General features: G+C 44.1%; 1 protein-coding gene across 1 annotated transcript in view; it reads right to left on the bottom strand.

Moving 5' to 3' along the window:
* The window catches only part of mycbp2 (MYC binding protein 2), a 386,518-nt gene that overhangs the window by 71,882 nt on the left and 296,706 nt on the right, over nt 1-17,930 (bottom strand). The window contains exons 52-57 of the mRNA XM_082967288.1: nt 14,715-14,849; nt 8,181-9,818; nt 7,695-7,864; nt 5,628-5,872; nt 4,615-4,782; nt 4,273-4,430 (exon numbers count right to left, since the gene is read on the bottom strand). Coding sequence (XP_082823414.1) covers nt 4,273-4,430; nt 4,615-4,782; nt 5,628-5,872; nt 7,695-7,864; nt 8,181-9,818; nt 14,715-14,849 — 2,514 coding nt within the window. The remainder of the gene's footprint in view (nt 1-4,272; nt 4,431-4,614; nt 4,783-5,627; nt 5,873-7,694; nt 7,865-8,180; nt 9,819-14,714; nt 14,850-17,930) is intronic.

Raw genomic sequence — 17,930 nt, 5'->3', positions numbered from 1 at the left:
TGGCTGAGGTGCACCCATGACTTGCTCGGAAACCAGATTGCAAAGCGGAGACGGTACGGTGGGATTTGAAATGGTCGGTGATCTTTTTGTTAACTTGGCTTTCAAAGATTTTAGAAAGGCAGGGCAGGATGGATATAGGTCTATAACAGTTTGGGTCTACAGTGTCTCCCGCTTTGGGGATCTCAGACGATACGAAAGAGGTTGAATAGGCTAGTAATAGGGACTGCAACAATTTCGGCAGATAATTTTAGAAAGAGAGGGTCCAAACTGATTTGTAGGGATCCAGATTTTGCAGCTCTTTCTGACCATCAGCTGGGTGAAGGAGAAGCGGGGGGGGGGGGGGGGTGCTTGGGCAAGTTGCTGCTGGGGGTGCTGAGCTGTTGGGGTAGCCAGGTGGAAAGCATGGCCAGCCATAGAAAAATGCTTATTGAATTTATCGGTGGTGACAGTGTTTCCTAGCCAGCTGGGAGGAGGTGCTCTTATTCTCCATGGACTTTATAGTGTCCCAAAACTTTTTGGTATTAGTGCTACAGGATGCAAATTTCTGTTTGAAAAAGCTAGCGTTAGCTTTCCTAACTGACTGAGTATATTGGTTGGACTTCCCTGAAAAGTTGCATATCGCGGGGGCTATTTGATGCTGAACACCACAGGATGTTTTTGTGCTGGTCAAGGGCAGTCAAGTCTGGAGTGAACCAAGGGCTATATCTGTTCTTAGTTCTACATTTTTTTGAAAGGGGCATGTTTATTTAAGATGGTGAGGAAGGCACTTTTGAAGAACAACCAGGCATCCTTTACTGATGGGATGAGGTCAATATCCTTCCAGGATTCCCGGGCCAGGCCGATTAGAAAGACCTGCTTGCTGAAGTGTTTTAGGGTGCGTTTGACAGTGATGAGGGGTGGTCGTTTGACCGCGGACCCATTACGCATGCAGGCAATGAGGCAGTGATCCCTGAGATCCTGGTTGAAGACAGTAGAGGTGTATTTAGAGGGCAAGTTGGTCAGGATGATATCTAAGAGGGTGCCCATGGTTACGGATTTAGGGTTGTATCTGGTAGGTTCCTTGATAACTTGTGTGAAATTGAGGGCATCTAGCTTAGATTGTAGGATGGCCGGGGTGTTAAGCACATCCCAGTTTAGATCACCTAACAGTACAAACTCTAAAGATAGATGGGGTAATCAATTCACATATTGTGTCCGGGGCACCGCTGGGGGCTGAAGGAAGTCTTATAACTTTGGCAACGGTGAGAGACTTCTTTCTAAAAAAGGTGGATTTTTAAAAGTAGAAGCTTAAATTGTTTGGGAATTGACCTGGATAGTAAGACAGAACTCTGCAGGCTCTCTCTGCAGTAGATTGCAACTCCGCCCTCTTTGGCAGTTCTATCTTGTCGGAAAATGTTATAGTTAGGGATGGAAATGTCATGATTTTTGGTGGCCTTCCTAAGCCATGATTCAGACATGGCAAGGACATCAGGGTTGGCGAAGTGTGCTAAAGCAGTGAATAAAACAAACTTAGGGAGGAGGCTTCTGATGTTAACATGCATGAAACCAAGGCTTTCACGGTTACAGAGGTCAACAAATGAGAGCGCCTGGGGAATGGGAGTGGTGCTGGGGGCTGCAGGGGTTAACCTCTACATCACCAGAGGAGGAGTAGGATAAGGGTACGGCTAAAGGCTATAAGAACTTGTCGTCAAAGTTTTTTCTCCAGAGGCACCAGTTAAGCCAGGGGAGGTCACCGCATGTGTGGGGGGTGGAACAAAAGGGCTATCTAAGGCATATTGGGCAGGGCTGGGGGCTCTACAGTGAAATAAGCCAATAATCACTAACCGAAACAGCAATAGACGAGGCATATTGACATTAGGGAAAGGCATGTGCAGCTGAGTGGCACTGAGTAGCACTAGATGAGTCAGGGAGCCAATTCAGTAGTCGTTACTACGCTAGGAGAGCTGGAGAAACAGCGATTCAGACAGCTAGCGGGCCGGGGCTAGCAGATGGGCATCCGGCGACATCGCAACGGAAGAGCCTGTTGAAACCCCCTTGGACGGTTACGTCGGCAGACCAGTCGTGATGGATCGGCGGGGCTCTGTGTCGGCAGTCAAGGGTCCAGGCCAATTGGCAACAGAGGTATTGTAGCCCAAGAACTGGCTGGTGGACCTCTTTGGCTAGCCGGGAGATGGGCCTAGCTCCAGGCTAGCTCCAGGCTAACTGGTACTTGCTTCGGGACAGAGACGTTAGCCAGGAGTAGGTACTCGGATAGCAGCTAGCTAGCTGCGATGATCCAGTGTAAAGGTTCAGAGCTTGCGGTAGGAATCCAGAGATATGGTAGAGAAAAAGCAGTCCGATGTGCTCTGGGTTGATATCGCGCTGTGCAGACTGGCAGGAATTGACCGGGCTGAGGCTGGCTGATGTCCGAGTTAACGGTGATGACCACTAGCAGTGGATAACTGACTTCTAGCTAGTAAGCTGGCTAGTTCCTGATGGGGATTCCGGTTCTTAAGTATAAAAAGAGCAGATCCATACCACATTGAGTGAGGCGGTTTGCAGGAAGTATATTCAGTCCGTAGATGGAAAGTGAGATTAAAATATATACGAAATCTATACGAAGAAAACAATATATATACACGGGACAGGACGGGACGGGACAAGACAAAAGACATGTCCGACTGCTATGCCATCTTGGCATACAACAAACCCTGATTCGTCCGACGGATTGCCAGATGGTAAAGCGTGATTCAACACTCCACAGAACGCGTTTCCACTGCTCCAGAGTCCAATGGCTGTGAGCTTTACACTACTCCAGCCGATGCTTGGCATTGCACATGCTGATCTTAGGCTTGTGTGCGGCTGCTCGGCCATGGAAACCCATTTCATGAAGCTCCCAACGAACAGTTATTGTGATGACGTTGCTTAAAGAGGCAGTTTGGAACGTGGTAGTGAGTGCTGTAACTGAGGAAAGATGCTTCATTCTGTGAGCTTGTGTGGCCTACCACTTTGCGGCTGAGCCATTGTTGCTCCTGGATGTTTCCACTTCACAGTAACAGCACTTACAGTTGACCGGAGCAGCTCTAGCAGAGCAGAAATTTGACAAACTGAAAGGTGGCATCCTATGATGATACCACGTTGAAAGTCACTGAGCTCTTCAGGAGGGCCATTCTACTGTCAATGTTTGTCTATGGTGATTGCATGGTTGTTTGCTGGATTTTATATACCTGTCAGCAACAGGTGTGGCTGAAATAGCCTAATCAACTAATTTGAAGGGGTATGCACATACTTTTGTATATATATAGTGTATTTTGGACCATTTCTAATGATGGACTGGACGGCCCCAAATTTCGTTTGTAGCATTTATGTACAGAGGAGTAGCCTTTTAAGTGTTTTTAACAAAATTCAAAATGGTGGAAATTCATGATGGTGTACGTTATGGGTTCTTGAGGTAAATTTTTCAGGACTCTAGGTCATAAGGGGTGAGGGGCGTGACCTTTCAAAGTTAGCAATTTCAATCGCCTGTTGGAGCACCACCTTGTGGCCAATTGTTATGGCATCGCATGAAAGGGTGTGGACTAAGGGCCTTTACTATCATGTCAAGTTGCACCCTCCTTGGCCTTACCATCTCACAGGAATTTGCATGTTAATTTTCCTGGCAAGAAGAACCGGTATAATAATAATAATCCAGAAGAAACATAATAGGGCAGTGGTCACCAACCATTTCTGATGCAAGATCTACTTAATACAATGTCAGCCTATGCAACATTAACCTGTTAAAAACAGAACTGGAGCAAATGAGGTTTGTGCAGTAGGACATAGTCCCAATACATTATCACCACATAGTGATTTTGCTTGAATTTTCCTGCGAATGCATTGTTGTTCGGACCATTTTTGGTAGGCTTAGGGTTAGGCTATATGATCAGTTGTTGTATTACTTGTGAGGCACAGCTGAGTGAGCATACATTTAAATAATTAGCTTTTTATTTTACTGGGCTGATGGTGCCTGCATCTGATGGTCATTCTCAGCAGAGGGAGAGAGCAGCAGACTGAGGGTCTATCTCTCAACATCCCTCCACTCTCCCTTTCCTCCACTGACACTGACCAAAAAGGGACACCGTCTTCCAGCTGATGGCGAAACTCGAGTCGCACCGCATTATTTCTGCCTCATGCACAAATTCATGTTGTTACTCCTATGAACAGTTTCGCTGCTGAACCCCTAATAATAATAATAATAATAATAAGTAGGCCCAAAGCCCTCTGGTCTGGTGGTTCAGGGGAAGGTTTACCCACCTGCATCCCCACTGTGGACTCCGCGTCTGGGCACGGCTTTGACCCTGGCCGGAGAGGCCAAGTGCTTCTTGTCATACTCAGAGGCCACTACAGAGTAAGACCTCTGGAACACCGTCCTCTTGGACAAGTCACTATCTGTGATTGGGCTGGTCTCCAGACTGCAAGAGATGAACACAGAAATGTTGACCATCTGTTTCACACTGATACAAGTCTCTCTCATACACACAAATACACACACAGATATGACATACACTACAACCACATACAATAAACACAGACATAATCAGTCTGCTCATCTCTATTCTCAAAACGAGGTGTATGTGTTGTCTTTATGTGTGTTACCTGGGTGGCATAGACTTCATGTTGCTCTCGGGCTCCACGAACACATTGGGGCAGGCGTCGGGGGTGACTGAGATGTAGGGTGCAGGGACAGACGTGGAATGTAGGTACCTCATCTCATCCTGGAACAGGTTGTCATCCTGGTACCCACCAAAGTTCTCTGTGTGTTGCCTGGAAGAGGGGAGACAGGTTTACGTACAAATGTAGTTTAAATATTTTGTGTTTAGGTCATGTGGATGCTGCCTCAAAGCAAATAATTCCATGACTGTTTTCACTGTGTAATATGTCCATGAAATATGGAAGACACTATATACAACCAAAATGTATGATCATCATCACTTCAATTAACGTTGCCACAGCGCTTTAAGTGTAATGCCATCCCAAAGGGCATAAAACCAAAAGAGAAGGAGACTGTCTGGGAGGCAAAAATAAAAAGAGATTACTTTACATTTTTTCCCTCCCCAATCTTTCCAGTCCTTTTCAATTTGTATTTATTTATTTATTATTTCACCTTTATTTAACCAGGTAGGCAAGTTGAGAACATGTTCTCATTTACAATTGCGACCTGGCCAAGATAAAGCAAAGCAGTTTGACATACAACAACAGAGTTACACATGCAATAAAACAAACATACAGTCAATAATACAATAGAAAAATAAGTCTATATACAAAGTGAGCAAATGAGGTGAGTTAAGGGAGGTAAAGGCAAAAAAGGCCATGGTGGCGAATTACATACACTATAGCAAGTAAAACACTGGAATAGTAGATTTGCAGTGGAAGAAAGTGCAAAGTAGAAATAGAAATAATGGGGTGCAAAGGAGCAAAATAAATAAATACAGTAGGGGAAGAGGTAGTTGTTTGGGCTAAATTATAGATGGGCTATGTACAGGTGCAGTAATCTGTGAGCTGCTCTGACAGCTGGTGCTTAAAGCTAGTGAGGGAGATAAGTGTTTCCAGTTTTATAGATTTTTGTAGTTCGTTCCAATTTGATCATCATCACAATAGCTATCATTTACCTGGCCAGCATCTGCAGGTAGAGGCAGCCCATCTTGTTGGGCATCTCGTCGGAGACGCACTCCTTGAGGCTGAGCAGCATGGAGTGAAGCGGGCGAGGCGGGTGTTGGTACAGCAGGCTGGGCTTGGCGGCACTGCTTAGGGAAAGCAGGAAAAGGGCGTTGGCACGGATCACCTGGTGGGCCTCCATGGTGGGCAGCGCCCGCGGCATCTTCAACTGCAGGGGCTTCTTCCTCGCCTTCTTTACCTGGATGGGTAGGGAGGGAGATTCAATTTAACCTCTTATGGCTAGGGGGCAGTATTTTCACGGCTGGATAAAAAACGTACCCGATTTAATCTGGTTACTAATCCTACCCAGTAACTAGAATATGCATATACTTATTATATATGGATAGAAAACACCCTAAAGTTTCTAAAACTGTTTGAATGGTGTCTGTGAGTATAACAGAACTCAAATGGCAGGTCAAAACCTGAGAGATTCCTTTACAGGAAGTGGCCTGTCTGACCATTTCTGGAACTTCTTTGCCATCTCTATCTTTTACTAAGGATCTCTGCTCTAACGTGACACTTCCTACGTCGTCCATAGGCGCTCAGAGCCCGGGAAAAACCTGAATGTCGTCATCCCAGCCCCAGGCTGAAACACATTATCGCCTTTCTCAAGTGGCCGATCAAGGGAGTGTGGGCTTAGGCGCGTGACCTGGCCGCCCCCATTTTTGTGATTTTTTCCTCTGTTTGGCGAAAAGGAGATTCCCGGTCGGAATATTATCGCTTTTCTAAAGAGAAAAATGGCAAAAAAAATTGATTTTAAACAGCGGTTGACATGCTTCGAAGTACGGTAATGGAATATTTAGAATTTTTTTGTCACGAATTGCGCCATGCGCGCGACCCTTCTTTACCATTTCGGATAGTGTCTGGAACGCACGAACAAAACGCCGCTATTCGGATATAACGATGGATTATTTTGGACCAAACCAACATTTGTTATTGAAGTAGCAGTCCTGGGAGTATTGAAGTAGCAGTCCAACAAAGGTAATGAAACTTTTGTAATAGTAAATCGGAGTTTGATCAGGGCTAAACTTGGTCGGTGTCTAAATGGCTAGCCGTGATGGCTGGGCTATCTACTGAGAATATTGCAAAATGTGCTTTCACCGAAAAGCTATTTTAAAATCGGACAAATCGAGTGCATAGAGGAGTTCTGTATCTATAATTCTTAAAATAATTGTTATGTTTTTTGTGAACGTTTATCGTGAGTAATTTAGTAAATTCATCGGATGTTTGCGGGGGGTATGCTAGTTCTGAACGTCACATGCTAATGTAAAAAGCTGGTTTTTGATATAAATATGAACTTGATTGAACAAAACATGCATGCATTGTATAACATAATGTCCTAGGGTTGTCATCTGATGAAGATCATCAAAGGTTAGTGCTGCATTTAGCTGTCTTCTGGGTTTTTGTGACATTATATGCTAGCTTGAAAAATGGGTGTCTGATTATTTCTGGCTTGGTACTCTGCTGACATAATCTAATGTTTTGCTTTCGCTGTAAAGCCTTTTTGAAATCGGACAGTGTGGTTAGATAAAGGAGAGTCTTGTCTTTAAAATGCTGTGAAATAGTCATATGTTTGAAAAATTGAAGTTTTTGTATTTTTGAGGAATTTGTAATTCGCGCCACGCCTATCATTGGATATAGGAGCTGGTGTTCCGCTAGCGGAACGTCTAGATGTAAGAGGTTAAGTGGTGGTTAAGAGGTCGAAGTTTGGGGAAACATGATAATGCATTGTATGACTTGTCACGAGCATATTACCAAAGTTGTTTATGAAAGCACATGGTTGAGTAAGGTTATCCTTTGAACTTTTACAGTGAGAAATAAGTACATTGAGCATAATATGTTAGTGTTAAATCCTGATTGTTAAGGGCTTATGTTCGTTAACTATCCAAGTATTTGTTTGTTAAGTTCCCATGAGCTTGAAGAATTTTATGAAATTATTAACTTACACAAATGTATTAAATTATTATGCATGTGTAAAGATACAAAACAACAATTTATTGAAGAGTTGAGCAGTACAGTACCTTTTCCCTGGCCGCAGTCTGCTTGTCTCTCAGGTACTTCTCCCTGCAGCGGTCACACACCAGGTACCAGGTACTTCCACCGATCCCTCCGTCTCCACAGTTTCCTGCCCAGCCCCCACAGAAGTGGCCGATACTGTTGTAGCCCTGGCCTCCCGCGTAGCGACCACAACCTGCCCAAGACACACCAGATGATGCTAAGATCCACAGACTTAAATAGAACACATATACATGTATCTTATGCTAAGATCATATTGAGTAGTGCTGCTGTACGAGCAGAGCTACAGAGCTACACCATCCGCCTCGGTATGAAGACATGTTCAGCTTTAAAGCTTTATTTTCTTCCACACAATCAATAAAACAAAATAGTCTGTCACAGGACTTTCATGTCAGACCTTTATATGTGAGAGATAGGCTAACCTCGCACAGTGACATGGCATGTGTATTTCTAAACGTATGGAATAAACCCAAACCCATTGTTGGTCTTACCTGGGTGGGCCTGCCTCATGTGGTAGGTGACAGGGTAAGGGTGCGACTCCCCACAAAGCTCACAGATGGTGTCCTTCTCCTGTCCCCCGATGGTCAGCTGGGCTATCTCACCAAACAGGTTCCCCCTGGGGCGCACCTCCGCCTTCTCTCTTTTCTTCTTCTCCTTCTTGGACTTCTTACTGTCCTTATCGTTTTCCTTTTTCTTCAGGATGGCGCTGGAGCCCGGGCTGGGGAAAATCATGTTCTGGGTGGCTGCCTTGATGGTCGCCATGGAGATGTCCTCCCAGAATGCAACAAGGTGCTGGAGTGTGAGCGGCAGGATGGACTTAGCCCTCATGAAGGGATGAGAGGTCATCCCGTAGGAGACGGGCTCCCCCTTGCCGTCCTCGCACTTCTCGGTCAGTGGTGGCTCTTTGAGCATGGACAGGACCTTGTTCTTGTTGATGCTGCCCATCTTGGAGATGTCGGGCCCGTGTGGGGCAATGTTGAACATATTGAGGGCCGAGGATATCTCCAGCGAGTGGCGGTTCATCAGCTTGCTCTCCTTCTCCTCTTGGCCGCCCTGGCCACCCAGCGAGCTGCGGATTGGCGCGTGCTCCTTGGTCAGCTCTGGATTGAACTTGAGGAACGAGGAGCAGGCCATGGCGTCGTGGACAATGCCCTCGTGCCAGAGGAATGCGGCGAAGACCGACCGGGCGCACTCTGCCACTGAGGGCGACATAGCCTGCTTGGTGGTCTCGGTGAGCCTTGATGAGCTCTCGCCCTTGAAGAGCGGGCCAGACTTGTCCTTCTTGGGGCGAATGTGGCGGCTGGAGGTCTTGCGGCTGGCTTTTGGCGATGAGCGGCTGCTCTCCAGCTCATCCTTGATGGGCACCTTGCTGATGCTGAAGTGCACCTTGGAAGAGCCCTCAACGTTCTCATCATTTCCTTCATCATCGGAAAGAAGAGCAATAGACGTACACATCACCACCTCCCTGTGGAGGTCCTCCTGGGTCACATGGGGCGATGGGCTGCAGTTCTCCATGTTCATGTCACCTCCTTTGCTGCCCCTGTCCTTGGGAGATAGTTTGGGTTTAGGCGAGGTGGACCTTCCCCTCAGTGGCTCCGAGGTGAGAGGGACCTTTTTCCGTAGGGTGTCCGGGTCCAGTGTGTACGAGTCCGACTTGGATCTCTCTCTGGGCGGTTCCAGCTGAGCCTTGGAGGGGCTGACTTTGGGAGGGAGGTTCTGGTCATGGGGTTGGTTCTTGTCTTGTGACATGTTCTTGTCAATTAGTTGGTTCTTGTCCTGAGCAAGGTTCTTGTCATGCTGGGGGGAGGAGGACCACGTCAAGGAGGTTCTAGAGAGGCTATACTTCCCCAAGGAGGAGGACAGGCCCTTCTGCTTGAGTGAGGAGGAGCGGGAGCCAGGGTTGGGCGATTCGACGCGCAGCCCGGAGGAGTTACGATCACGCCCTTCGGCCTTCAGCGCCTGCAGGGTGTTATGGTTGGGCGAGTGAGAGCAGCTATGAGAGTCTGACCGCAGCTTGGCCGTGTCCGACCTCAGGATCAGTGCCTCGCCGGCCGACAGGTCTTTGGAGTGGTCCGAGGAGCGTCCACCCTCCTGTTTTGGGGAGTGGCTTTTCTGTCGGTGTTTAGAGGCTAGTAGAAAGCCACAAAATAGAAACAGTTATACTATCTCATTGAGGTTTAGTGTAAAAGGCAGCACATCCAGTTTATTCAGAGTACAACACTCAACATCTAAGGGTCAAAACAAAAGGGATTATCAAAGGGAAATAAAAAGAAACGAATGGGAGGAAATGAAGAGAAGTCTGAAAAAATTATGTTAAAAGAAATAATAAGAAACCTCAGACTGTGGAAAGTTGTCAACCAATTCACTTTAGTGACTGCAATTCAGAAGAGCCTTGAATGGCCTTGAAATAGTGACATACGTTTTCCTAATTATCTAAAATCAACCTATGCATGTCTGAAAGGTCTGGTGCGGGCATATTATTCTGTTTTAATGTTACTTCTGAATCACTATGAGAAATACACCAAAAAAAACTATGTGGACCTCTTCAAATTAGTGGATTTGGCTATTCCAGCCACACCCATTGTTGATGTTAGAGCCGATGTGGACATATTTGTATAAAAGACAGAACATACAGAACTCCATGTACATTTGTGTAAATATATTAAATATGAATGTATATGATGAAATATTAGATATGTACCTTTATGATTTATATTCCTTTGTTATAAGTGTGACTTAGTTTTTGTCCCCCCCTCTTGCCCATTGATTGTACTGTGGTAAGTGTGTTAGGATAAAGGCAGGAAGTCCTAGCTAGATGCGGGAGCAGTATAGTGTTTTGACCATACAGACAGATCATATGTATTTTTCACGTCAAGTAATCTATGCTTTAAGTTGATTGGAGAATCATTTTTTGTTAGATATAAGAAGGATAAACCTTTTTGTTGCACGATATCCCTGGATCTCATTGAATGTTTTGGCCGAATGGAAACTTTGAATGTGGACTGTATGCGTATGAAACAACCCCGCTTTCAGGCTAGGGCAGTGGCTATGGTTAAGAGGAAAGGAAGCCACTACAGCTGACATGTTTATAAAAAAATCGAGCACACAGCAATGCAATCTCCATAGACAAACATTGGGAGCAGAATGGCCTGTACTAAAGAGCTCAGTGACTTTCAACGTGACATCGTCATAGGATGCCACCTTTCCAGCAAGTCAATTCGTAAAATTTCTGCCCTGCTAGAACTGCCCTGGTCAACTGTAAGTGCTGTTACTGTGAAGTGGAAACGTCTAGGAGCAACAACGGCTCAGCCGTGAAGTAGTAGGCCACACAAGCTCACAGAATGGGGCCGCCGAGTGAAAAAGCTCGTAGCTCGTAAAAATAGTTTGTCCTCGGTTGCATCACTCACTACCGAATTCGAAACTGACTCTGGCAGCAACATCAGCACAAGAACTGTTCGTCGGAAGCTTCATGAAATGGGTTTCCATGGCCGAGCAGCCGCACACAAGCCTAAGATCAGCATGTGCAATGCCAAGCGTAGGCTGCAGTGGTGTAAAGCACGCCGCCATTGGACTCTGGAGCAGTGGAAACGGGTTCTCTGGAGTGATGAATCACACTTCACCATCTGGCAGTCCGACTGACGAATCTGGGTTTAGATGCCAGGAAAAAGCTACCTGCCCCAATGCATAGTACCAACTGTAAAGTTAATGGTCTAGGGCTGTTTTTCATGCTTCAAGCTCCTTGGTTCATGTTCCTTAGTTCCAGTGAAGGGAAATCTTAACGCTATAGCATACAGTGACATTCTAGATTATTCTGTGCTTCTAACATTGTGGCAATAGTTTGGGGAAGGCCCTTTCCTGTTTCAGCATGGCAATGCCCCTGTTCACAAAGCGAAGTCCATACAGAAATGGTTTGTCGAGATCGGTGTAGAAGAATTTGGCTGGCATGCATAGCCCTGACCTCAACCCCAACGAACACCTTTTGGGATGAATTGGAACGCTGACTGTGAGCCAGGCCTACTCGCCCAACATCAGTGACAGAACTCACTAATGCTCGTGGCTGATTGGAAGCAAGTCCCCGCAGCAAATGTACCAACATCTAGCGGAAATCCTTCCCAGAAGAGTAGAAGCTGTTATAGCAGCAAAGGGGGGACCAACTCCATATTAACTTCTTTGGGATAGGTGGCAGTATTTTCACGGCCGGATAAAAAACGTACCCGATTTAATCTGGTTACTACTCCTGCCCAGAAACTAGAATATGCATATAGTTAGTAGATTTGGATAGAAAACTCAAAAGTTTCTAAAACTGTTTGAATGGCGTCTGTGAGTATAACAGAACTCATATGGCAGGCCAAAACCTGAGAAGATTCCATACAGGAAGTACCCTGTCTGACAATTTGTTGTCCTTCAGTTGCATCTCTATCGAAAATACAGCATCTGTGCTGTAACGTGACATTGTCTAAGGCTTCCGTTGGCTCTCTAAAGCCGCCAGAAAGTGGAATGGGGTGTCTGCAGTCTCTGGGCAAAGAACAGCAGCAGAATTTGTAAGTGGTCAGCCTGGGGACAGTGAGACTGGAGATGCGCAGTCACGAGACTACTCATATTTTTTCTTTCAGCCTTTGAATGAATACAACGTTGCCCGGTTGGAATATTATAGCTATTTTACGAAAAAATAGCATAAAGATTTTAAAAAGCGTTTGACATGCTTCGAAGTACGGTAATGGAATATTTTGACATTTTTTGTCACGAAATGCGCTCGCGCGTCACCCTTCGGATAGTGACCTGAACGCACAAACAAAACGGAGCTATTTCAATATAATTATGGATTATTTGGAACCAAAACAACATTTGTTGTTGAAGTAGAAGTCCTGGGAGTGCATTCTGACGAAGAACAGCAAAGGTAATCCAATTTTTCTTATAGTAAATCTGAGTTTGGTGAGTGCCAAACTTGGTGGGTGTCAAAATAGCTAGCCTGTGATGGCCGGGCTATCTACTCAGAATATTGCAAAATGTGCTTTCACCGAAAATATATTTTAAAATCGGACACCGCGATTGCATAAAGGAGTTCTGTATCTATAATTCTTAAAATAATTGTTATGTTTTTTGTGAACGTTTATCGTGAGTAATTTAGTAAATTCACCGGAAGTTTTCGGTGGGTATGCTAGTTCTGAACGTCACATGCTAATGTAAAAAGCTGGTTTTTGATATAAATATGAACTTGATTGAACAAAACATGCATGTATTGTATAACAATGTCCTAGGAGTGTCATCTGATGAAGATCGTCAAAGGTTAGTGCTGCATTTAGCTGTGGTTTTGGTGACATTATATGCTAGCTTGAAAAATGGGTGTCTGATTATTTCTGGCTGGGTACTCTCCTGACATAATCTAATGTTTTGCTTTCGTTGTAAAGCCTTTTTGAAATCGGACAATGTGGTTAGATAAAGGAGAGTCTTGTCTTTAAAATGCTGTAAAATAGTCATATGTTTGAAAAATGGAAGTTTTGGGATTTTTGAGGAATTTGTAATTCGCGCCACGCCTATCATTGGATATTGGAGCAGGTGTTCCGCTAGCGGAACGTCTAGATGTAAGAGGTTAACATCGACGGGGCTGTAGTGGAGCGGGTCAAGTTTCAAGTTCCTTGGTGTTCACATCACTAACGAACTATCATGGTCCAAACACACCAAGACAGTTTTGAAGAGGGCACGATAACACCTTTTCACCTCAGGAGACTGAACAGATTTGGCATGGGTCCCCAGATCCTCAAAAAGCATTACAGCTGCATCCTGACTGGTTGCATCAACGCCCGGTATGGCAACTGCTCGACATCCATCCCTCCTACAGAGGGTATTGCGTACGGCCCAGTCCAAAATGTTCCTTAACAGCTTCTACCCCCAAGCCATGCTGAACAATTAATCAAATGGCCACCCGGACTATTTACTTTGACCCCCCCCCTTTTGTTTTTACACTCTGTTGCTATTCGCTGTATATTATCTATGCATAATCACTTTACCCCTATCTACATGTACAAAATTCCTTGAATAACCTGTACCTCCGCACATTGACTCAGTACTGGTATCCCCTGTATATAGCCTCCACATTGACTCAGTACTGGTATCCCCTGTATATAGCCTCGTTATTGTTATTTTATTGAGTTACATTTTATTCTTTACTTTAGTTTATTTAATCATTATTTTCTATTTCTTGAAATGCATTGTTGGTTAAGGGCTTGTAAGTAAGCATTTCACAAATAAAATATGATTTGATTTGTTTTAAAACGCTTTGCAACAGACAAGGAAAACTAGGATTTCCTAGTTCAGATACACTACCTGCTCATTTCACTCCATGTTTGGTCATTTTATCAAGTTTTACGCCTAATAACCATGACCAAGGTTCTGCTTCAGGCAACAACTTAGGAGTTTCCTAAAGCAGAAGCGGCTGTAGCTACCAAGCCCATGTACACTGATTGTACAAAACATTAGGAACACCTGCTCTTTCCATGACAGACTGACCAGGTGAAAGCTATGATCCTGTATTAATGTCACCTTCAAATCAGTGTAGATGAAGAAGACAGGTTACAAAATCATTTTTAAGCATTGAGACAATTGAGACATGGATTGCGTATGTGTGCCAATCAGAGGGTGAACAGGCAAGACAAAAGATTTAAGTGCATTTGAACGGGGTATGTTAGTAGGTGCCAGGCCAGGCGCACCGGTTTGAGTTTGTCGAGAACTACAATGCTGCTGGGATTTTCACGCTCAACAGTTTCTTGTATCAAGAATGGTCAACCACCCAAAGGACATCCAGCCAACTTGACACAACTGTGAGAAGCATTGGAGTAAACATCGGCCAGCATCTCTGTGGAATGCTTTTGAAACCTTGTAGAGTCCATGCCCCGAATAATTGAGGCTGTTGAGGGCAAATGGGGGTGCAACTCAATATTAGGAAGGTGTTCCTGATCTTTTGTACACTCAGTGTAGGCATCCCTCTCCCACCCAGCCACGTATCCAAGTCCCCCGGCTGGCCTCACCTTTGTTGTTTGAGATGCCATAGTTGAAGCCCTGTGTCCCATAGGCCCCAATGGCTCCAGCAGCACTGTTGAAGGCCTGGACAGAAAAGGCGCTAGTTGGGGGGTTCTGGGCCCCATGCTCTAGCAGGATTTGTTCTGTTGGGAGAGAAGACAGAGCTGGACCATGTTGGCTCCACCAAGAATAGCAACCAAAACATCCATTCACATGTTAGATTCGTTAAAGTGTCCAGTGAAAATCTCACTTTTAAAAGTTAATAACCTGTTGACTCATACCCAAATAATGCTGCTGACTCGTACTATATTCGTCATTGTGGCCAAAGCAATACAAATAAAAATTTACATTACCGTTCAAAAGTTTGTGGTCACTTAGAAATGTCCTTGTTTTTGGAAGAAAAGCAAATTTTTTTGTCCATTAAAATATCATCAAATTGATCAGAAATACAGTGTAGACATTGTTAATGTTGTAAATGACTGGAAACAGCAGATTTATTATCTACATAGGTGTACAGAGGCCCATTATCAGCAACCATCACTCCTGTGTTCCAATGGCACATTGTGTTAGCTAATCCAAGTTAAGCATTTTAAAAGGCTAATTGATCATCTGAAAACCCTTTTGCAATTATGTTAGCACAGCTGAAAACGGATGCCTCACAAGTCCTCAACTGACAGCTTCATTTAATAGTACCCTCAAAACACCAGTAATAACGTTTTTTTTTATTTACCTATATTTAACTAGGCAAGGCAGTTAAGAACAAATTCTTATTTTCAATGATGGCCTAGGAACAGTGGGTAAACTGCCTTGTTCTGGGGCAGAACGACAGATTTTTACCTTGTCAGCTCGGGGATTCGAACTTGCAACCTTTCGGTTACTAGTCCAACACTTAAACCACTAGGCTACCTGCCGCCCCAGTTGAGGACTTGTGAGGCGTCAGATGAAACAAAAATATAGCTTTTTGGAAACAAACACCAGAGGTGGGTTTGGCATAGACAAAAAGGTAGCCATGAAGAAAAGTACCTCATCCCCGCTGTGAAGTTGTGGAGCTGTTTTTATTCCAAAGGTCCTGGACAACTTGTTAGGATACATGGTATCATGGCCTCAAAACCTGACTGCCTCTGCTAGCAAGCTTAACCTGTTGGGGCTAGGGGGCAGTATTGAGAATTTTGAAAAAAATATGTGCCCATTTTTAACCTCTATGGGCTAAATACCTTAGAAATGCTATTACTTCAATTTTTCAAACATATGACTATTTTACACCATTTTAAAGAAAAGACTCTCGTTAATCTAACCACACTGTCCGATTTCAAAAAGCAAAACATTAGATTATGTCAGCAGAGTACCCAGCCAGAAATAATCAGACACCCATTTTTCAAGCTAGCATATAATGTCACATAAACCCAAACCACAGCTAAATGCAGCACTAACCTTTGATGATCTTCATCAGATGACAACCCTAGGACATTATGTTATACAATACATGCATGTTTTGTTCAATCAAGTTTTGTTCAATCAAAAACCAGCTTTTTACATTAGCATGTGACTAGCATGTGACTAGCATTTCGACCGAACACTGCCAGTGAATTTACTAAATTACTCACGATAAACGTTCACAAAAAAGATAACAATTATTTTAAGAATTATAGATACAGAACTCATCTATGCACTCGATATGTCCAATTTTAAAATAGCTTTTCGGTGAAAGCACATTTTGCAATATTCTAAGTAGATAGCCCGGCATCACAGGGCTAGCTATTTAGACACCCAGCAAGTTTAGCACTCACCAAAGTCAGATTTACTATAAGAAAAATGTTATTACCTTTGCTGTTCTTCGTCAGAATACACTCCCAGGACTTCTACTTCAATAACAAATGTTGGTTTGGTCCCAAATAATCCATTATTATATCCAAATAGCGGCGTTTTGTTCGTGCGTTCAAGACACTATCCGAAAGGGTAAATAAGGGTGACGAGCATGGCGCATTTCGTGACCAAAAAATTCTAAATATTCCATTACCGTACTTCGAAGCATATCAACCGCTGTTTAAAATACATTTTTATGCCATTTTTCTCGTAAAAAAGCGATAATATTCTGACCGGGAAATCGTTTTTTATTACAAAGAGAGTGAAAGTAAAAGCATGCTATCCCCTCATGCACGAGCCTCAGTCTAATGGCCCTCTGATAGAGCACTTGCCAAACGCGCTAATGTGTTTCAGCCTGGGGATGGAATTACATCGTTCAGCTTTTTCCCGCCTTCTGAGAGCCCATGGGAGCCGTAGGAAGTGTCTCGTCATGCCAGAGATCCCCTGTATTTGTTAGAGATGATCAAGGAGGGCAAGAAATGGTCAGACAGGCCACTTCCTGTGAGGAATCTTCTCAGGTTTTTGCCTGCCAAATGATTTCTGTTATACTCAGACACCATTCAAACAGTTTTAGAAACTTTAGGGTGTTTTCTATCCAAAGCCAATAATTATATGCATATTCTAGTTACTGGGCAGCAGTAGTAACCAGATTAAATCGGTACGTCTTTTATCCGGCCGTGCAAATACTGCCCCCTAGCCCCAACAGGTTAACTGCCTCCTACTCCAACTCAGAAGCTAGGATATGCATATTATTACCAGATTTGGATAGAAAACATTCTGAATTTTCTAAAACTGTTTGAATGGTGTCTGTAACAAAACTCATATGGCAGGCAAAAACCTGAGAAAAACAAAATAATTTTGTGGCTGTACTATTTTTCGAGTCATTGCTAATAGATCACACAGTGACAAAGGATTCATTTCGCACTTCCTACGGCTTCCACTAGATGTCAACGATCTTTATAAAGTTGTTTGAAGCGTCTATGATGAATAGAGACCGGACAAGGAAGAGAAGTTGACGTCCCTGGGATGTCGTCACTTCATTATTGCTCGCACCTGCGCATTCATGTGAGTTCATGTGAGGCGAGACATTTTTCAAAAACGTTTTTCAAGACACAGGAGAGGTCGGGTTGAAACATTACTGATGTTTCACGTTAAAAATGGCTCTAAAGATTGATGCTAAACAACGTTTGACATGTTTGAACGAATGTAAATAGATAATTTTTTTTACTTTTCGTCGTGACTTCTCCAGCGTGCCAGTGGCCATTGAAGGTGAGCATTTGCTCACTGAAGTCGTTTTGTGCAGAAATGATTTGGTTGTGCAAACCCACAGTTTCATCAGCTGTCCAGGTGGCTGGTCTCAG

The sequence above is a fragment of the Salmo salar genome, chromosome 21 (assembly GCF_965601325.2).
Source record: "Salmo salar chromosome 21, fSalSal1, whole genome shotgun sequence".
Lineage (NCBI taxonomy): Eukaryota > Metazoa > Chordata > Actinopteri > Salmoniformes > Salmonidae > Salmo > Salmo salar.
This window is presented reverse-complemented; position numbering and strand designations above follow the sequence as displayed.